This window comes from Pristiophorus japonicus, chromosome 6 (assembly GCF_044704955.1).
Source record: "Pristiophorus japonicus isolate sPriJap1 chromosome 6, sPriJap1.hap1, whole genome shotgun sequence".
NCBI classification, from domain to species: Eukaryota; Metazoa; Chordata; class Chondrichthyes; family Pristiophoridae; genus Pristiophorus; species Pristiophorus japonicus.
In genome coordinates this window covers 139792060-139814566 of record NC_091982.1, presented here as the reverse complement: position 1 = coordinate 139814566, position 22507 = coordinate 139792060, and the positions used below count along the sequence as shown (strand labels likewise).

Genomic DNA, 22507 nt, shown 5'->3' with positions numbered 1-22507 from the left:
GATCCCATGGCACTATTTCGAAGAAGAGCAGGAGAGTTATCCCTGGTGTACTGGCTGATATTTATCCCTCAATCAACATAACAAAAACAGATTATCTGGTCATTATCATATTGCTGTTTGTGGGCGCTTGCTGTGCGCAATATGGCTTACCATGTTTCCCACATTACAACGGTGACTACACTCCAAAAGTACTTCATTGGCCGTAAAGCGCTTTGAGACGTCCGGTGGTCGTGAAAGGCGCTATATAAATGCAAGCCTTTCTTTATTTCCCCCAGCACAGGATTGCTAATGCCCCAATTATATTGGCCTCTAATTCAACAAAGACCAAATTCTGGTCTGTATTGCTCACCTAACGCACTGCTTTACCTGATCTCATTCAGTGGGAGGGACCATAGGTAAAGCAATATTGAATGCATCTTAGGGAATGGAGCATAGTGTTATGGAATATATGCTGGGCATTGATGCAATTGACAGCACTTACAGTGCAATACATTTTGGTCACTAACTGTGTGAAATCGTCCCCTCTCCTTTCACTTTGATGTAGTTGACCCACTCCATCCTCCTTCATAGCCTCTCCTGCTTTCACTCACAAAGATATATGTCTTATTAAAAATCTTATGTCTGCAAAGACTTTGTCTATGAAGCCTCCTGTTGTCCCAGTTTTTGTTTCAGACTTGTCAGCTTTTTCCTTTTCCAATTTCTATGTCCACATTTATAATCGAAACTGCCTCTATAAACTCGTAACGCTGCAATTACAGCCTCCCACCAGTGGAGGTGCTGCAGTGTCTTGATTGTGAACATCCCTACTGTTGCAGAGAAATTCTTAATGCTTCTCAAATTGCCATAAATGTTACTATTTAACTATAAATAATATTAAAAAGACATATTGGCCTTGAAATTGCAGTGTCCGGGACAGCGTACTGTGAGTACGCTGTCATATTCCCTTTGAAAAGCCCGCAAGTTCCGGATTTCCGCATGCGCAAAATTCGGAACTTGCGACCTGCCTTGACAGATCGTTCGAGCCACCTGAAAACTGAGTATTGCTGGCTCAGAGTTCGGCTATTTGCCCAAAAACTAACCAACAATTGCCCATGCAACTCTTACGGCTGGTAAAAGCAGGCGTAGGTAGGGCCTGCTTGCATCAGCATAAGGCTTAAATAAAACATTAAAAAATCCAAAATTATGCACATACACTTTAAATGAGTTTCTGTAAAATATTGGCCTGGATTACAGTCTTGGAGGTCGAAATTTGATTTCTTACGCTGCCCATTACCGCTGGAGCTAACAGGCGGCTAAGTCCTTACCGTCGGCGGAGACCGGGTTCCTCGGCTGACGGTAAATTTAGTTGGGCGGTGGGGGTGGCGCCAAGACATACCGCTGCACGTTCTGCCGCCACCCGCTGAGAAATTAGGTGAGTACGGTGGCCTTGCCGGCCAGCATTCACACAGCCTGGGAAAGCTGATAGAACATCGGGCATCCCGGGGCGGGAACGTCTAGGGATCAGGGTAAGTGGTTATGTTTATTTTTTTTAGTATTTGGGTATTAATGGGACCATTTGAGACGTGTGGGCGAGGGAAAGTGTCGGAAACGTTTTTAAAAATTTTTTTTTAACTGGCATGCCGGCAACCTACTGTGGGGAAATTCGGTCGGCCTCCTGACACACCGCTCCGTTGGCACCCAAGGGTGAGTGTGCAACACCACTTTTAGCGCTGCTCTCTCATCTTTGGGCGGCAAAACTGAATTTTGCTGTTTGAGGCGGCACCGACCGCCTGCCGTTAAAATCAGCATTCTGCCGGTGTCACTGTCTCAAACACGGGACCGAATTTCAACCATTTAATGTTTAAAATTATTTATCTAAAAATTCAATTTTTATTGAGGTTAGTGCAATGAAGGAACTTATGAATAAAATTGCAATTCTGTACATTGTATAATTATTATAATTCTGTACATTGTATAATTATTTGGGGATTCCATTGCATATCATTCGGGATTCCCTTCATAAGTAATTGCAATGGAATTCTCCTTTGTCATTGGAGGACCGGGCCCACGTGATCCCTGATACGCTTCCAAACCGCGTGGGATCCGTGAGCCATTGCACAGCCCACTGCCTCGAGGCCTGAGACCGCAACTGGGCAGCCTGGGGGTCGTTTCATAAATGTTTCGCGGGTCGGAGGCGTAGAATTCTAGAAATTTATAGCATGGAAGGAAGCCATTTTAGCCCATCGTGTCCGCGCTGGCCGACAAAGAGCTATTCAACCTAATCCCACTTTCCGGCTCTAGGTCCGTAGCCCTGTAGGTTGCGGAACTTCAAGCGCATATCCAAGTACTTTTTAAATGTGGTGAGGGTTTCTGTCTCTACCACCCTTTCAGACAGTGAGTTCCAGACCCCACCACCCTCTGGGTGAAAAAAAAATTCCCGTCAAATCCCCTCTAAACCTCCTACCAATTACTTAAAATCTATGCCCCCTGGTTGTTGACCCCTCTGCCAAGGGAAATAGGTTCTTCCTATCCACTCTATCCAGGGCCTTCATCATTTTATACACCTCAATAAGGTCTCCCCTCAGCCTCCTCTGTTCCAAAGAAAACAAACCCAGCCTATCCAACCTTTCCTCATAGCTAAAATTCTCCAGTCCAGGCAACATCCTCATATTCTCCTTTCTACCCTTTCTGGCAGAACGCAATTTCTAGGTCATTGTATAAAAATTAGATGATTTGTGATTTTCATAATAACGGAATATACATATATTTTATATTACATGTCCATCTACATATATTAGTAAAAAATCTCATGTCTGCATACTCTGGTCCATTTATTCCCCACTTTTCCAGAAGACTGCACTAGGCTCTTACACTTGGAGCATTATATCTTTAAAAACTCTCGCTCCCTTTATCTTTAATCGCTCTCATAATGGGGGGGGGGAAATTTCGTACGAACGCAGCTGACCCGAAGAAAATGTGCAAAATTACCTGTTGATCCCGGAGAAATGTAGGATTACGGTCTGAGGCCTTCATTTGCTGCACAGTGCACGGGGATCTGCCTTACACATATGGACGTCTATGTTGCAATCACGTGGGTCTGGAATCACTATCTAGTATTCTCATTAATAATGGGAACACCATTTGTACGGGCTCCCATTCTTATCAATGAGAATAACCCCCTAAAACATCGAAACACAGCACAATAAATAAAAAAAAAACATCACATATTTAAAATTAATTGAAATTAAATGTCTTTAAATGAATTTCCCAAAAATGTATTTTTTCTGTGTGTTTTAATCGAGTTAAAAATAAACTTACCTTAATGGACAGGGTTTTTAACATAAAAATGAATGATTAAATTAATTTTTTCTATGTTTTAAAAGTGTTATGCTGGTAAATGTAAGGTATGCGCATGCATTTACTAGTTTGAAGGACATTCGCTGGGCATGAGTTGGGCAAAGAGCCCAATCTCTCCCGCGCTGATGTCCTTCCTGTGGGCATGCGTAGGATCTGTTTGAAGACATTTTGACAGATCGGAAAACCGTTTTTTTTGGCACATGCGCATCGCACCCTGAAAACCGGCTTTTGCCAGGCCTCGCCGGGTCCGTGCGCACTTTGTACACACCCAACGAAGCCGCAATTTCTGGCCCAATATGAATTACATTGTAACCGAACAGACTAACCGAGCATTTCTTGGGGAAACCAAAATCGCCACAGTAATAAACACTAGTTATTAGCTTCTTATTATTGTGCTATTAGCTGTTATCAGCTGTGGCTCAGTCGGTAGCACTCTCGCCTTTGGGTCCGAAGGTGATGGTTCAAGCCTCATTCCAGAGAATTGAGCACAAAATCTCGGCAGTGCCGTGCTGCGGGAATCTTATCGGATGAGACGTTAAATTAAGATCTCGTGACACTATTTTAATAAAGAGCAGCGGAGTTCTCCCTGGTGTCCTGGCCAATCTACCTCCCCAACCAACAATACTAAAACAGGTTATCTGGGCATTATCACATTGCTGTTGGTGGGAGCTTGCTGTGCTCAAATTGGCTGCTTCATTTCCTACATTACATTACACTACACTTCAAAAGTACTTCATTGGCTGTAAAGGCTTTGGGACATCCTGAGATCTTGAAAGGCGCTCTAGAAATGCAACTTTCCTTTTCCTCTTCTTACTTAATTGCGATTGAAACGACACAGGTGCCCTAAGGATACACAACCCACCCTTGCATTTGAGCACAACTTGCATATTTTGTGATTCAGATTCAGCACTAACTGCTTTAACGCCACATTTTTTAGCTCCATTCCAGGATTTCGAGCTATTTTTGGGTGATCTGATAAGACTTTATATAAATGCAAATTTTTCCCTCAGTATTTGTAGGATTTTTCGAAACTTTGCCTGTCAATCCCTTCCTTGACCAACTGATTGTGCAAGAGTTTGTGAGTGATCATTGTTTCACCTAGGCGCATGCAAACATGCTTTATTGCCAAGGTTGCACTATTGAAAACATGGACATTTTTTAAGAATAGCAGTGACATTGGTTTCAAACTCATTGAAGAAAAATAATTGAGCTTGGAGTTCTTTCACAATGAAATATGTAGAATAAGGTTACATTTATTTTTCTGTCAAATTGTGACTCACTGTAAATGAGTGATCTTTGACAATGTGCCTCTATCTTCCTTATATACTGTACCCAGGCAAAGAAGAAAGATGATGTGAATTGCATAAAACATAGCTAAAATTGCTAATAGTCCTTTTTATCAGAAAGTTGTGGGCTGAAGTCTCGCTCCAAGACGGAATGCATAATCTAGGTTGACACTCTATAATACCTGAGCAGTGCTGCATTGAGTATTAAAAGAAATTGGGAAAATGGCAAATGCATTAGTCATAATTTTCCAATGTTCTCTAGGTTCAGGAGCTGTGCCTATTGATTGGAAAATTGCAAATGTTGCTCCATTATTTAAGATGGGCGGGAGGGAGAAAACTAACTACAGATCTGCCAGTTTAACATCAGTTGTGGGGAAGTTACTAGAATCTACCATCGGCGACAGAGTGTTGAAGCACTTGGGCAGTTATGAGCTGATCAGAAAGAGTTGGCATGCATTTGAAAAGGGTTGGTCATCCATTTATTTTGAGGAAGTCACTAACTAACATGCTGGATAGGGGAGTGTCTATAGATGTTGTCAATATGGACTTCCAGAAGGGAGATAAAGTTCAATGTGGGGAAATGTGAGGTGATCTACTTTGGATCCAACAAAGACAAATTGGAATATTGTCTTAATGGGCAAAGACCAGGAACGGTGGAGCAGCAAAGGGTTTTAGTGCACACATCACTAAAAGATGATGCACATGTACAAAAAGTCATCAAAAGGCTAATGGACCGTTGGCCTTTATCTGGAGAGGGCTGCAATACAAAGGGGTGGAAGTGATGTTTCAGTTGTACCAAGCCTCGGTCAGACCCCATCTGAAGCACCACATTCAGTTCTGGTCACTGCACTAAGAAGAATATATTGGCTTTGGAGGGATACAGCGCAGATTCACCAGAATGATACAAAGGCTGGTTACATTATGAGGACAGGTTGCATAAATTTGGCTTGAATTCCCTTGAGCTTAAAGGTTGAGGGATGAACGGTCTTTAAAATGATGAAGGGATTCAATAGGGCAGATACAGAGAAACTATTCCCTCGGGTAGGGGAATCCAGAACAAAGATATCAAATCTTAAAATTAGAGTTAGGCCAGTTAGGAATTAAAGCATTTTTTCCATACCAAGGGTAGTGGAAATCTGAAACTCAAAAGGCTGTGCATGTTGGGGATCCACTGAAATTTTCCAGATTGAGATCAATAGAATTTTGTTGGGTTAAGGGTATTAATGAACATGGAGAAAATTCTAATTGAATGGTTCGAGGAGCTGAATGGCCTACTCCTGTTCCTATGTTCGAGGAGCCACAGTTCAGATGAGATGTTAAGCTGAGGCCCTGTCTACTGGTTCAAGTTGAGATTTATGATCCTATGGCACTATTTAAAGAACAGGTTCTCCTGGTATCAAGGCCAGCATTTATCGCTTAACCAACATTAAAACAGTTTTAATTGGTCATTCATCTCTGCTGCTTGTGGAATCTTGCTGTTCACGGTCGAGCTTTCCTTTTGGATTGCATTTGGAACATTGCATTCTCTCTCTGCAACAGTATATGAAATATAAGTGGACTCAAGTTATTTAATGTTTCCCTTAATCTCGCAAACAGAAACCATAGAATTCACTGGAATTATATAGGGCCTTGGTGAGATCACACCTGGAGTACTGTGTTTAGTTTTGATTTCCTTATGTAAGGAAGGATATACTTACCTTGGAGGGAGAGCAACAAAGGTTCATGAGACTGATTCCTAGGATGGGGGCCATTGTCCCATAAAAATGATTAAATAGACTAGGCCCATATTCCCTAGAGTTTAGAAGAATGAGAGGTGATCTAATTGAAACGTATAAAATTATTCAGTGGTTTGACACATGCTGGGAGGATGTTTCCCCTGGCTTGGGGTTGCAGTCTCAGAATAAGGGGTTGGCCATTTAGGACTGGGATGAGGAGGAATTTCTTCATTCAAAGAATCTTTGGAATTCTCTTCCCCTAGAGGGCTGTGGATGCTCAGTCGTTGAATAAGGCAGAGATCGATAGATTTTTGGATACTTGGATGTGGGGATAGTGGGGGAAGATATAGATGAGGTAGAATATTAGCCATGATCGTATTAAATAACTGAGCAGGATCTAAAGTCTAAATAGCCTACTCCTGCTCCTATTTATTATTAACTTAATTCACATACTCCTTTTTCTAAAATATGCTCCTCATATCTGAAGGACAGCATTGTAATGACTTTCTGTTGTATGTTGCTGTTCTTTAGTCAAAGCAAGTTTGATTTCAGAATTTAAAATCAAGAAATTCTGTCTAATAAAAATCTGTACAGTGAAGAAGAGTAGTAGGCGTTTATAGTTGTGGTACAAGGAAAGAAAGAGGGCATCCACTCAAAGGGAGAGTCTGTTCATGTGGTAATGTAAGTACATAACAGCTTGGCACCAAAAAATTCAGGTGTTTGTGCTCTTAATTCCAGTTGTTTGTAACAGCTGAGTCGCTTCAGCCTCAAATGTATTCGACTGAATAGGTTTTATCGCCTAAATGGGGGAAGTAGCTGTAGTTCAGTGGGTAGCACTCCCGCCTCTGAGTCAAAAGGTTGTGGGTTCAAGTCTCACTCCAGGGTGACACTCCAGTGCAGTGCTGAGGGAGTGCTGCACTGTTGGAGGTGCTGTCTTTCGGATGAGACGCTAAACCGAGTCTGCTCTCTCAAGTGGATGTAAGATATCCCACAGCACTATTTCGAAGAAAAGCAGGGGAGTTATCCCTGGTATCCTGGCCAATATTAATTGCTCAATCAACATAACACAAACAGATTATCTGGTCATTATCACATTGCTGTTTGTGGGAGCTTGCAGTGCGCAAATTGGCTGCCACGTTTCATACATTACAACAGTGACTACACTCCAAAAGTACTTCATTGGCTGTAAATTGCTTTGAGATGTCAGGTGGTCTTGAAAGGTGCTATATAAATCAAGTCTTTCTTTTATGTATGTAGAAATTAGAAGACCGACATTTCAGTATTATATATTTTGAATGAATATTTCAGTGAGACTTTATCAAGCTTGCTCTATTCCCTTCCTCATGTAATGCATCGTTTACCAGCTGAATGTGGGGTTATTACAAATTGAAATAAATATATGCTGATATTTAATGTACGACACACAAGACTCCCAAAGCAAGCGCTCTACTCGGAACTCCTACATGGCAGGTGAGCCCCAGGTGGGCAGAGGAAATGTTACAAGGACACTCTCAAAGTCTCCTTGATAAAAATGTAACATGCCCACCGACACCTGGGAGTCCCTGGCCGAAGACTGCCCTAAGTGGAGGAAGAGCATCCGGGAGGGTGTTGAGCACCTCAAGTCTCGTTGCCGACAGCATGCAGAAATCAAGCGCAGGCAGTGGAAGGAGCGTGTCTCCCCACCCACCCTTTCCTTCAATCACTGTCTGTCCCACCTGTGACAGAGACTGTAATTTCCCGTATTGGACTGTTCAGTCACCTGAGAACTCAGTTTTAGAGTGAAAGCAAGTCTTCTTCGATTTCGCGGGACTGCCTATGAGATGATGATGATGAATGTACTTGTTGTACACGTACATCGAGTACTTTTCCGAACAGACCCCCTTTGAAAACAATTCTTTTCTACCCTGAATCCCATCAGATCGTTGGAGGAAAGCCTGCTGAAGCAGCAGTGCAGTGATGTTTCCCACGGCCTGGCTGAGCTCCAGCGGGCACAAGTGCGACTCCAAGCTAGCTTGAAAGGTGAAGAGAATCTCCAGGAAGAAGTGATGCACCTTCAGCGCAGGTAAGCACCAAGAGATTTGTAAAGAGAAGCCATGGCATGAACACAAAGCTGACAGCTGAAACCTTACTCTTTTTGTTTGTTGCTGCATTTCGGCCTGTGCCGTATCAGTGAATCATACCGCATTAAAGGAGACCATTCGGCCCATCGGCCTGTGTCAGCTCTTTGAAAGAGCGTTCCAATTAGTCCCACTCCCCTGCTCTTTCCCCATAGTCCTGCAAATTTTTTCTTTTCAAATATATTATGCTTTAATATTTGATGTTTTGACTTTCCTGGTTGAAGAGAGCACTGTACCAGTTACTGGGTTATATGTGCATGAAGTGGATACTTTATACTTGACACAATGGGCTGGAATAGGTGACGGACTGGGTTAGGGTTAGCATGATTCAGTGTGAATGAGGAATTGAAGTCCTGCCCCCAACCTGCCTACCTGGGGACAATTCCGGCCTCACTGTCTGAAAGGGTGGTAGAGGCATAAACCCTCATCGCATTTAAAAAGTGCTTGGATATGCACTTGAAGTGCTGTGGCCTGCAAGGTGGGGTTAGGCTGGATAGCTCTTTTGCTGCCAGCGCAGACACGATAGACCAAGCGGCCTCCTTCTGTTCCGTAAATCTCTATGATTTCCATCACCTGGCCTTGCTACCGTTTCATTTCTCCCCTCTCAAGAACCTTGCAGCTCCCCCCCTGGCCCCACACACACCTCCCCTCAACCCATCCCAATCCCAACTCATCAGTACTTCTCTGCCATTGTACTCTCCCATACCAGGCTTGAATCCCCTTGAATAAAGCCCACAGCTACTTTCTATGCCCCTCCCGACATTCTCCGACAGGCCCACAGTGGCATCGGTCGCTGCCTCCTTCCAAATAACAACCCAAGTGCGCCTCCTCTCCCTCCGCCCTTCTGCCCAGCAATCCCACTGGAGGATAACCTCACCAACCTTCTTCCTGTCCTCACCCTACCCGTTACTGCACCACAGACTCAGCTAGCGGATCAATCATCGCCCCTCTCTGCATTTCCCTTCAGAATGTCTGCATGCTCACAACAAAATTGGTGTATTTTAATGAATTCTGAACGTGTAATGATTTTTATTTAACTGGTGTGTAATTGTGTGTTTTTAGGGGATTCCTATTCATGCTTATGGGGATTCTGTACGTAAATGGAATCCCCATTAGCACAATGGGATCCCCCTTTTTGATTGGTTGGCCTGACTCGCGTGATTCCAGGGGCACTTGTGAACTGCATGCCCCCCCCCCTGAATACGTGGACCTTTATGCATGCGTACACGTAGAGGCCCAGGACCGCGAGTCCACGAACCTCCGGGACCATTCATTAGGTGTGTGCTTTTCTTGAGGTTCGGAGGCATCTGCCCGCGGGAATTCAGCCTCAAAGTAATTGTGATTGATTGTATGAATATCCTGCCTTTGATTAAAGCTATACTTCCCACCACTTATCCCTCTCAAACCACTTCAGTGGTGACATAGGCCTCATCAAAAGTCACATCTTGGCCTTTCCCCCCCGCCCCCCCTCCCCTCTGGCGCCTCCTTTTCCTGCAAGTATCTCACCCCTCTAAAATGCTCATTGTCTACCTGCTCTCCAAGTACTACCCCAAGTCTCTCCTGAGACGCGCCCCCTCAGCCTTTGCACTGACCACACATCGGCATCATCACCAAGACATCGCTGTAACATCTCTGTAACATCACCCGACTCCGCCCCTGCCTCAGCTCATCCGCTGCTGAAACCATCATCCATGCCTTTGTTACCTCTAGACTTGACTATGTCAACGCACTCCTGGCTGGTCTCCCATCTTCCACTCGCCATAAACTTGAGCTCATCCAAAACTCTGCTGCCCGTATCCTAACTCGCACCAAGTCCCGTTTACCCATCACACCCTGTGCTTGCTGACCTACATTGGCTCCCGGTCTGACAACGCTTTCATTTTAAAATTGACATCCTTGTTTTATAAATCCTGCCATGGCCTCGCCCCTCCCTATCTCTCTAACCTCCTTCAGCCCCACAACCCCCCAAGATCTCTGTGATCCTCCAATTCCGGCCTCTTGCGCATCACCTATTTTAATCACTCCACCAAGGCCCCAAGCTCTGGAATTCCCTCCTTACACCTTGCCATCTCCCTACCCCTGTCTCCTCCTTTAAGGCTCTCTGTAAAACCTATCTCACTATCCTACATCTCCTTATGTAGTTCGGTGCCAAATGTTATTTGATAAGGCTCCTGTGAAGCACCTTGGGATGTTTTATTACTTCAAAAGTGCTATATAAATACAAGTTGTTGTTGGTCAACCCTGAGCTGAGCTCCGAACTCCATATCCTCCATCACTAAGACCACTTGCTTTCAGCTCCATCATTGCCAACCTCCACCCCTTCCTCAGTCCATTTGCAGCTGAAAGCTTCACCCGTGCCTTTTTCTTCCTCTAATGCTCTCCTGGCTGGCCTTGCATAATCAACCCATTGTAAACTTCAGCTTATCCAAAACTCTGCTACCCATATCCTTGGCAGCAGCAAGTCCGGTTTGTCCATCACCCCTGTCCTTATTGACCTACGTTGGCTCCTCAAATTTTAAATTCTCATCCTCGTGTTTAAATCTCTCCATAGCTTGACCCTCCCTATCTTTGCAACTGACTCCGGCCCTCCCCAAACCCACTCTCTGCCTCTTGTTCATCCTACTCGCCCTTTCCCCCACCTGCCTAGGATCTACACTCTGGAATTTCCTTTCTAAACTCACTGCCCATGTATCTCCCTCTCCTCCTTGAAGACGCTCCTTAAAACCCACTTCTTTGACTAAACCTTTGATCACTGCCCTCCAATATCTCCTCCTTTGGTTATACATCCATTTTTTCCTTACCGTGAAGCACCTCGGATGTTTTTCTGCATTCAAGGTACGATCTAAATGCGAGGTGTTAGTGATGACCTGTGAGTTCTTGATATCAGTTGGTGCCTGAAGTGGGAAAGGGTTCTGCTCATCATTAATACCTGTAGCTCTCAGGAACATAAGAAAAAAACACTTCATAAAAGTTAAAGCAAAATAGGCTGGTTAATTTTGAGCTGGTTATTGCATCTTGCATTAGTACTCATACTTTGTGATGTATGACATTTTATATCTCGTCAGGATTCTTCACAAAAAGGACATGGGCATGAGCTACGTGTGTTTTTAAGCAAGAGGTTTCCTAAGGGGTGCTGCATCCCAAGCCAGCCCAATTCTGAGCTGTGGAATGTGAGATGGGAAGTAATGGGCAATTCGTTAGCCATGTCTGGTTATTCAGAGAGACACCTGCGTGTCGCAAACCTTTTCCAATCTCTGGGGAGGCTTCGAGAGAGGTTTTTATAAATCAGAACGCACACATGAGAATTGACTCATTGGAATTCAGAAGAATGAGAGGTGATCTTATTGAAACATATAAGATTATGAGGGGACTAACAAGATGGATGCAGAGAGGATGTTTCCACTGATGGAGGAGACTAGAACTAGAGGGCATAATCTTAGAATAAGGGGCCGCCCATTTAAAACAGAGATGAGGAGGAATTTCTTCTGAGTGTTGTAAATCTGTGGAATTCGCTACCTCAGAGAGCTGTGGAAGCTGAGACATTGAATAAATTTAAGACAGAGATAGACAGTTTCTTAACCGATAAGGGGTTATGGGGAGCAGGTAGGGAAGTGGACATGAGTCCATGATCGGATCAGCCATGATCGTATTAAATGGCGGAGCAGGCTCGAAGGGCTGTATGGCCTACTCCTGTTCCTATTTCTTATGTTCTTATGAGTCAAGCAGCAGAGGGTGTGAAGGGAATGAATCGCTGTCCTAGTGGGCAGTTGGACAGTGTAGCGAGAGATTGTACTAAGAGTTGGATGGCCCACTGGAGTGGGTTACCTGTGATACAGGTAGTATGTAAACAGAAAATGTACCAATTTGTATCAAGCAACTCTCACCAATCACATTGTTCTGTATTTTTAACCTACAGTGGAATAAAGTAGCTTATGATTCAAACCAAAGTGCGCCTCATTCAGCCTTCATAGATGTTGAAACAGAGCACATGTGTAACACGTGGAAATTCAGTTCAGATCAAAAGGAAATGTTATTGCTACACTCCCAGGTCCTGCTACCGCACAGGGAGATGTAAGGTAGACAACTAAGAATCAGGTGTCCAGACTGCTTAAGGGAACCTGAGCACATAGGTGCGGCAGATGTAAATTTGTAACTGGGCTTTTGCAACCATTAGATTCTAGTAGTGGTTTGTCTGACTAAAATGCTGTAGCTTTAAGAGGAAAATCAGTTAGGTTAATTTTCTCGATGCAGGTGGCTTCTCACAACCCGTTTTTTTTTTATTTGTAAAAACACTTTTATTAGTTTAGATTCATCGAATGATCGCTGTACATTCCTGAATGAGGAAATGGTCAGCAAACAGGAGGAGCTGAGACAGATGGAAGAGGAGCACACTAAATGCAAAACGGATGTTAAAAAGGTACAGAATGACCACTGGGCAGTGCAGTGTCTTCATTCCTCCATCACTGTGTTAAATGCTTAGTTTATTTAGTTGGTAAAAATCAGTCTTTGATTGCGTTCTATAATTCCACAATTTATATTTCTTGCCTTGTCCAGAAGCACTGCCTAATCTGCTCCAAATGATGTTCCTCCTGTCCTTGCTGTCATTTCCCATCGTGCCTCTGTTCAGCTCTGAGAGCGCAATGTTCCATTGATAATGTGCACACTTTATCCTGGTACTGCTTTGAAAATACTTAATAATGCAAGTCACAATTCAATTTTGGTGTAGAGTTGTTGGTCAAGTGGCTTTGTATTAGCTTGAGATCCAAGTTCAAGGTGCCCCTTCTCTTCTCTCTGATACCATAACAAACCCCCCCACTCCCTGCAAATTTTTATTCCTTTCGATTCTGAAGGCACTGAGAGTTGGCTCTGCAGTGAACCAGACCTACCAGCCTCTGGTACCTTGCTAAATGATCCTAGGCATAGGATGTGCCAAACTATGATCCGGAGGAGGAGTATTACAGTCGATCTAGTCACATGCAAGTTCCAGCAGGAGTCAATGAATTTGGATCAGAGGCGGTAACCCTGGCTGTTAAATTTATCCAACCCCTTTTTCTCTCCCTCACCACTCCAACTCTGGGCATTGACGCTAATCCCACTGCTACCCTGGTGAGATCAACTAACAGCGTAGAGAAGAGATTGTACCTGGATTGGTTCTACACCACACCATTCTGCAACCAACAATTGCTCCCACATGACTGACTGACCTTGGCAGTCTTTAACCATCTCCTCACAGGTACATGAGATGAACTTGGGTTGAATTAAGTTCTGCCCCATCCCCTCCCGTGCAGGAAAACATCCAGCCTTAACTTGGTGCTGATCAGGCGCACTGCCACTCAGACAGCTTGTTATGTGGGCCATCACTGTTGGGCATCTCTATCTTTGCGGTACAGTTTATTGGTATGCTGGCAAAGTATGCTGGCAAGGTAGCAGCATTTTGGTGCCATGATGAACGTAACATTGGCAATATCTAAGGGGGTAGAGTTCCCACTTGGGGTACAATCAGCGATCCGGCGCAAATTGCACCCAAAATTATGATAATTTTGGTAAGTCTTTTTTCCCTTAAGTTCCTGCTCAAACCCATTTGCAAACCACTGAACGTAAAATCTGCCACGAACCAGCGCAAATCGGGCAGCGTTTTAGAATGTAACTTTAAACACATTTTTTGCTTAAATTAACTTTTATTAATGCACTTCAGACCCGAGCCTTAAACCTCTTCTTACACTTCTTTCTCCTGCTTTTTCTCTTTCCCTCAATGGCCAATATCTAACGTGTTGTAGAATTGGGATGTTTTACTAAGTTAAAGGCACTACATAACTAAAAGTTATTATTATTAATGCAGCTGAAAATGGGTTAATCGCTAAAAATAAGCATTTTTCTCAGTGTCTGCACCACCACCTGTCAGTGAGTTTAATTATCTTTGTAAAACTATACAGGACCATTTGCCAGTTATATTGGAGTACAGTAGTCAGTTTCTTAGTAAATTTAAAAAAATTATATTCATAAGCTTTTAAAAGGTGCCTATTGATGTCCTTATGCCCCCAAAAGGCTTAATTATAAAAGTCTCATTAAAGACCCGCAAATGGGGCAATTAGCGGAAACTTGCCCTATTGATTCATTCGATCCGGGGACCTGGCCTGTATCGTGGGCAGGGCCAGGTCTAACACGATGTTTTATAAACTAACGCAAAAATTCACAGGAATTTGATTTGCGCTGAAGGTAATTTGAGTTTGAAATTCTGCAATCTTTTGCGTTGGTTTAGCCGATATCGGGAGTAATTGCGCTGAAAAAACAGCATTAACTCAGTGGAAACTCCAGGGAATTGACTGAAGCTACTCTACCTGAAACCTGATTTCTCCATTATGGTTTCATAGTGGCTAAATTTTAGATGTCTGATCAGGTTAGAAATGGGAAATTCAATGAATTGCACTAGTCGCTATGCAGTCTTCAATCAATGTACATGGGAAGATCACCCGCGCAAAAGTCTTTCGTTTGTCATATAATCTGTCACTTCAGTGTTCCGTTGTGAGTGGTGACATCCTTTTAACATAATGGAGGACAGACACATGGACTATATTGTGAGTCAGCTGGGAGGACATCGACCTCCGGTACGCCTGAAAGAGCTGAAGGAGTTCCATTAATGAACGTTATGCTTCCTCATTTAACGCAGTGTTTTCTTTTTGTAACAGCTGAGAGACCAGTTGAATTGTGTCGAGCAGCAACGTCACTCTGAGTTGGAGGGAATGAAGTTGGAGGTCTCGCATCTGACCACAGAACTGCACCAGCGAGATGTAACAATCGCGGCTATGAGCGCAAGCACCTCCAACATGGAACGACAGCTTCGAGGTGAAGTGGAGAAAACTGATAGGAAAGCAAAAGAAATTAAGGTATTTATGGGGTGGATTTTAGGCTTTCCTGTTTTTGTGCTGATAAACGGAGGCGGGTGGAAAAATTAGCGGCCAGGAATAGTTTGCACTTTAGTATGTAAGTTTCGGCATCTGGGCCCCGCGTCAGGGGGTGCAGCACTAAAGGAGGCGTTGAACATTTTTCGTGGCACAAGGATGGGAAACCCGCGAGCTAAAGAGCCGGGCCGTGTGGGCTCTGAGAGAGTCCTGGCAGGGGTGGGGGAGGATCTTAAAAAAAAAAAAAAAAACCTCAATGCCTTCCCAAAACATTGCCCACGCCACCACAACACAAATCGCAAGAAAATTAAAAGAACAAACACTCGCACTTGTCTTTGGAGTACATTACCTTCCTCACCGCCGCCGGTTATGCTGGACTGCCCTGATTTCCCAGGCGGTCATTGCAGGTGTACTTTTGGGCGGACGGATCGAGCAACAGTCAAAACTCCTGCTGGCGTCACATCCAGGGGTGTTGCACACCGGGCGCAACTCTTCCCGCCAGTGCTGCTCAGCGCCGCCGCAAGACCGGACCGGAGGATCGCGGCGGGGTGCTGGAGAACCTCGCCGCCGCCTTTCACACCGCTCCGGGGCCAAACCCACAGCGCAAAGGATGGGAAAATCCAGCTCTTAAACTAACTGTATTCTTTTGTTGCTTTGTGTTTCGAGCATTATCCTCATAAATTTGAAAAAAATGTTCCACTTATCAAAGTGAGAGATGTCAGTGCCGGGAAGTGACATATGTGTGCGGGAGGGCCCCTCCTCCAACCCTCCGAGATCTCTGCGCTCCTCCAATTCTGGCCACTTGCACAGCCCTGGTTTTCACTGATGGCCGTGCCTTCAGCTGCCTGGGCCCAGAGTTCTGGAATCACCCCCATAAACCCCTCTTCCTCTCTTTCCTCCTTTTAAGATGCTCCTTAAAACCTATCTCTGTGACCAAGCTTTTGATCACCTCCTATTATCTCCTTGCATGGCTTGGTGTTAAATTTTGTTTGAAGCACCGTGGGACGTTTTACTACGTTCAAGGTGCTATATAACTGCGAGTTGTTGTTGCTTGTTGTAAATATAATCATTCCGGCCTGCCGTATCTACAGACCGTTAACTGAAACTATCAACCTCCTCTACGCTTCTGGTCAGGCTAGTAGTTGTGCACATTCAGCCCTTTCCTTCTACACCTGGAAATGTACAGATGGCCAGACGGGATTTGAAAGAGAGTTTCTTTTTATGTTTCCATTCCTTTTTCCATCTGATTGGTGCCCTCCCTCCTCTCAAGATATCAATTATTGGCTGGGGTGTGGTTCCCTGGTCACCACATCCAAATCGCCAGTGGTCATTTGTGAGCTCAGACAGTGAAAGCCTTCAGGCCATTTGAAGAAGATGCATCACAGCTGAACCTGAAACTATCAACAGGCGTAGCTGGAAAGTGATCATCAGCCTTGATTGAGGTATTTTATTTACCCTAACCCAGCAGAGCCAAGGTCTATTACATCATCATCATCATCATCATAGGCAGTCCCTCTGAATCGAGGAAGACATTAATGATTTAGATGAAGGAATTGAGTGTAATATCTCCCAAGTTTGCAGATGACACTAAACTGGGTGGCAGTGTGAGCTGTGAGGAGGACGTTAAGAGGCTGCAGGGTGACTTGGACAGGTTAGGTGAGTGGGCAAATGCATGGCAGATGCAGTATAATGTGGATAAATGTGAGGTTATCCACTTTGGGGGCAAAAACACAAAGGCAGAATATTATCTGGATGGCGGCAGATTAGGAAAAGGGGCGGTGCAACGAGACCTGGGTGTCATGGTACATCAGTCATTGAAAGTTGGCATGCAGGTACAGCAGGTGGTGAAGAAGGCAAATGGTATGTTGGCCTTCATAGCTAGGGGATTTGAGTATAGGAGCAGGGAGGTCTTACTGTAGTTGTACAGGCCTTGGTGAGGCCTCACCTGGAATATTATATTCAGTTTTGGTGTTCTAATCTGAGGAAGGACGTTCTTGCGATTGAGGGAGTGCAGCGAAGGTTCACCAGACTGATACCTGGGATGGCAGGACTGACATATGAGGAGACTGGGCCTGTATTCACTGGAGTTTAGAAGGATGAGAGGGAATCTCATAGAAACATATAAAATTCTGACGGGACTAGACAGGTTAGATGCAGGAAGAATGTTCCCGATCTTGGGGAAGTCCGGAACCAGGGGACATAGTCAAAGGATAAAGGGTAAGCCATTTAGGCCTGAGATGAGGAGAAACTTCTTCACTCAGAGAGTTGTTAACCTGTGGAATTCCCTACCGCAGAGAGTTGTTGATGCCAGTTCATTGGATATATTCAAGAGAGAGTTAGATATGGCCCTTACAGCTAAAGGGATCAAGGGGTATGGAGAGAAAGCAGGAAAGGGGTACTGAGGTGAATGATCAGCCATGATCTTATTGAATGGTAGTGCAGGCTCGAAGGGCCGAATGGCCTACTCCAGCACCTATTTTCTATGTTTCTATCTAAGACTTGCATCCACTCTAAAAGTGAGTTCTTAGGTGACTGAACAGTCCAATACAGTAATTACAGTCCCTGTCACAGACTGTCACAGACAGGCGTTGAGGAAAGGGGTGGGTGGGGAGTCTGGTTTGCTGCACGCTCCATTTCTGCCTGTACTTGATTTCTGTATGCTCTCGGCGACGAAACTCGAGGTGCTCAGCGTCCTCCCGGATGCACTTCCTCCACTTAGGGCGGTCTTGGGCCAGGGATTCCCAGGTGGGGATGTTGCATTTTATCAAGGAGGCTTTGAGGGTGTCCTTGAAACGTTTGCTCTGCTCACCTTGGACTCGCTTGCTGTGTAAGAGTTCCGAGGAGAGCACTTGCTTTGGGAGTCTCGTGTCAGGGTGCGAACAATGTGGCCCGCTCTACGGAGCTGGTCGATGCTTCGACGCTGGGGATGTTGGCCTGATCGAGGACGCTAACTAATGTTGGTGCGTCTGTCCTCCCAGGGGATTTGCAGGATCTTGCGGAGACATCGTTGGTGGTATTTCTCCAGCAATTTAAGGTGTCTACTGTATATGGTCCACATCTCTGAGCCATACAGGAGGGCGGATATCACTACAGCTCTGTAGACCATGAGCTTGGTGGCAGATTTGAGGGCCTGATCTTCGAACACACTCTTCCGAAGGCGGTGGTGTTGAATGTCGTCGATGTCTGCCCTTGCTGATAAAGGCTCCTGAGGTATGGAAAATGGTCCATGTTGTCCAGGGCCGTGCCGTGGATCTTGATGATTGGGGGGCAGTGCTGTGTGGCGGGGTCAGGCTGGTGGAGGACCTTTGTCTTACGGATGTTTAATATAAGGCCCATGCTTTCGTACGCCTCGGTGAAAATGTTGACTATGACTTAGAGTTCAGCCTCTGAATGTGCGCAGACGCAAGCATCATCCGCGTACTGTAGTTCAACGACAGAGGATGGGGCAGTCTGAATCTGGCCTGAAGACGACGAAGTTGAGCAAGTTCCCACTGTCAACGCCGACTGTAAAGTACTCCTACTGTTGTCACAATGGAGATCAGCCATCTCCACACAGACCAGGGATCAGACCCAAGACCTGTTTGCTTTTTATGGTTCAGGTGGGTTATTCTGCTTGAAGCAGAGAAGGCTATGGGGAGATTTAATAGATGTATTCAAAAATATGAGGGGTTTTGGTAGAGTACATAGGGAGAAACTCCTTCCACTGGCAAGAGAGTCGGTAACCAGAGGTCACAGATTTTATATAATTAGCAAAAAAGCCAGGGGGGGAGATGGGGAGAATTCTTTTTACACAGCGAGGTGTTATGATCTGGAAGGCGCTACCTCAAAGGGTGGTGGAGGCAGATTCAATCGTAACTTTCTAAAGTGAATTGGATAAATATTTAAGAAAGAAGACTTACGCCTTTCACGACCACCGGACGTCCCAAAGCGCTTTACAGCCATTGAAGTACTTTTGGAGTGTAGTCACTGTTGTAATGTGGGAAACACGGCAGCCAATTTGTGCACAGCAAGCTCCCACAGACAGCAATGTGATAATGACCAGACAATCTGTTTTTGTTATGTTGATTGAGGGATAAATATTGGCCGGGACACCAGGGATAACTCCCCTGCAATTCTTTGAAATAGTGCCATGGGATCTTTTACGTCCACCTGAGAGAGCAGACAGGGCCTTGGTTTAACGTCTCATCCAAAAGACGGCACCTCCGACAGTGCAACACTCCCTCACTGGAGTGTCGGCCTAGATTTTGCTATATGTGCTCAAGTCCCTGGAGTGAGACTTGAACTCACAACCTTCTGATCAGAGGCGAGTGTGCGCTACAAAGGAGAGGCGACACTACAAAGGGCGCAAGTTAGCCAAGCAAGCAGCCCAACCAGCACCAACTGACCTGGGAGGATAAGAAGTAAAAAGATTCAAAGTGTGACATTACAGGGAAGTGATTGGTTGGTCAGTTTTTTTCTCTTTCTCTCTCTCCTTGGGCATTGGTTTAAATTAAGAGCTGGGATTAAAAATCTAAACTTTCAAAACATGAAAACTTCATTAATTAAATACATTAGAGATGGCAGGGCAGGCGATGTGTTACTGCTGCTGCATGTGAGAGCTGGTTGACCCCATTGAGGTACACGGCGACCACATCTGTAGTAAGTGTCTGCAGCTCGAGGAACTTCGGCTCCGTGTTGATGAGATGGAGTTCGAGCTGTGGACACTGCGACACATCAGGGAGGGGAGAGTTACCTGGACGCTTTGTTCCAGGAGGCATTCGCACCCCTTAGATTAATTAATTCAAATTTGGTCCGTGGTCAGGGACTGGAGGTTGTGACTACGAGCGAGGCAGGTATGGGGATGCAGGAGGTAGCATTGGAGGAGCCTTAGCCCTTGCACTTGTCCAACAGGTCCGAGATTCTTGCTCCCTGTGTGGTCTAGGGGAGGGACTGCAGGGAGGATAAGCAAACTGACCACAGCACCGTGATGCAGGGAGCCATTCAAGTGGGGGGGGGGGAGTAAAAAGAAATGTTGTAGTACTAGGGGACAGTGTAATTAGGGGGATAGATATTGTTCTCTGCAGCCAAGAGCGAGAGTCCCGAAGGCTGTGTTGCCTGCCCAGTGCCAGGGTTAAGGACATCTCCTCTGGGCTGGAGAGGAATTTGGAGTGGGAGGGGGAAGATCCAGTTGTCATGATCCACATAGGTACCACTTAGCCCTGCTAAGAAAGCCCTATTCAGCCAGCGCCTCACTGCCAATCTGACAACTCCCAGAGATGCAGAATGTCCACAGCGCCTGGCATGCCCTCAAGGCCTCCAAATTAGCACCTGCGAAGAGACGCTCGGTCACTCGACCAGGAAATACCAAGATTGGTTCGACGAGAATTGACAGATCCAGGTGCTAATAAGCCGCAAGCGGAAGACAGTCTTGAACTGGAAGCAGCACCACAACTCGAGAGCAAGAAAGCAGCTCTATAGATGTCTGAAGGCCGAGGTCCAACAAAAAACTCGCAACCTAAAGAACAGATGGTGGGTGGAGAAAGCGCACGAGATCCAACAACTAGCCGATAGCCACGATGTGCGTGGATTCTTCAGCGCAGTCAAGACCACCTACAGCCCAAGCACCCAAGGCCCTACCCCACTACTGGCCAAGAACAGAGAGGTAGTCATCAAGGACAGAGAGGCAGTCAGTGCCCACTGGAAGGAGCACTTCGAAAATCTCAACCGAGACTCTGCCTTCGATGTGAGTATCCTCGACTCCATCCCGCAGCATGCTACCCATCACCATCTCAGCACAACCCCAGCCTGGCATGAAGTTGAAAAGGCCACCTGACAACTGAAGAACAGCAAGGCCTCAGGAGCAGATGGAATCCCCACCAAAGCACTAAAACATGACGGAGAAGCACTATTGGTGAGAACACATGATATTTTTCTCACTTGGAAGGAGGAGAGCATGCCAGGGGATCAAAGAGACGCGGTAATCGTGACCATCTTCAAGAAAGGTGACAACTCCGATTGCAGTAACTGCAGAGAAGTTTCCCTGCTGTCTGCCACAGGGAAAGTCATTGCAAGAATCCTCCTCAATCGCCTTCTCCCAGTGGCTGAAGAGCTTCTCCCAGAGTCGCAATGCGGATTCCACCCACTAAGAGGCACAATGGACATGATCTTCACTGCGTGGCAAATCAAGAAAAATGCAGGGAGCAGCATTAAACTCTGTACATGGCATTCTTTGACCTCACAACTGTGAGGGATTATATAGCACCCTCCTCAAATTCGACTCCCCTCAAAAGTTTGTCACCATCCTTCGCCTGCTTCACGACATGATCGTGATCAACGGATCCACCAGAGACCCAATTCACATTCAAACTGTGGTCAAGCAAGGCTGTGTCATTGCACCAATGCTCTTCTCGATCTTCCTTGCTGCAATGCTCCATCTCGCCCTCAGTAAGCTCCCTGCTGGAGTGGAGCTAATCTATAGAACAAACAGGAAACTGTTCAACCTCCGCCATCTCCAGGCCAGATCTAAGGTCGTCCCATCCTCTGTCGTTGAATTACAGTGCACAGATGACGCTTGCATTTGCGCACACTCAGAAGCAGAACTCCAAGCCATCGTCAGCACTTTCACCAAAGCATGGGCCTTACACTGAACATCCGCAAGACAAAGGTCCTCTACTAACCTGCCCCCGCCACACAGCACTGCTCCCCGACTATCAAAATCTACAACAAGGCCTTCGACAATGTGGACCATTTTTCATACCCTGGGAGCCTACTGTCAACAAGGGCAGACGTTGAAGATGAAGTCCAACATCGCCTCCAGTGCGCCAGTGCAGCCTTCGGTCGCCTGAAGAAGAGAGTGTTTGAAAACCAGGACATAAAACCTGTTACCAAGCTTATGGACTACAAGGCAGTAGTGATACCCGCGCCCCTATATGCTTCAGAGACATGGACTATGTACAGTAGACACCTTAAATCGCTGGAGAAATGCCACCACCACTGCCTCCGCAAGATCCTGCAAATCCCCTGGGAGGATAGGCGCACCAATGTCAGTGTTCTCGCTCAGGCCAACATCCCCAGCATCGAAGCTTGATCAGCTCCGTTGGGCGGGCCATGTTGTCTGCATGCCCAATACAAGACTCGCAAACCAAGCACTCTACTCAGAGCTCCGACACGGCAAG

At 45.6% G+C, this 22507-nt stretch overlaps 1 protein-coding gene across 6 annotated transcripts in view; it reads left to right on the top strand.

The window, feature by feature from the left end:
- cep63 (centrosomal protein 63) overlaps positions 1-22507 on the top strand; it is a 112461-nt gene that overhangs the window by 51684 nt on the left and 38270 nt on the right. For all 6 annotated transcript variants that reach the window (XM_070883215.1, XM_070883218.1, XM_070883216.1 and 3 more), the window contains 3 exons: positions 8256-8399; positions 12757-12871; positions 15141-15338. In XM_070883215.1, the coding sequence (XP_070739316.1) occupies positions 8256-8399; positions 12757-12871; positions 15141-15338 (457 nt within the window). The remainder of the gene's footprint in view (positions 1-8255; positions 8400-12756; positions 12872-15140; positions 15339-22507) is intronic.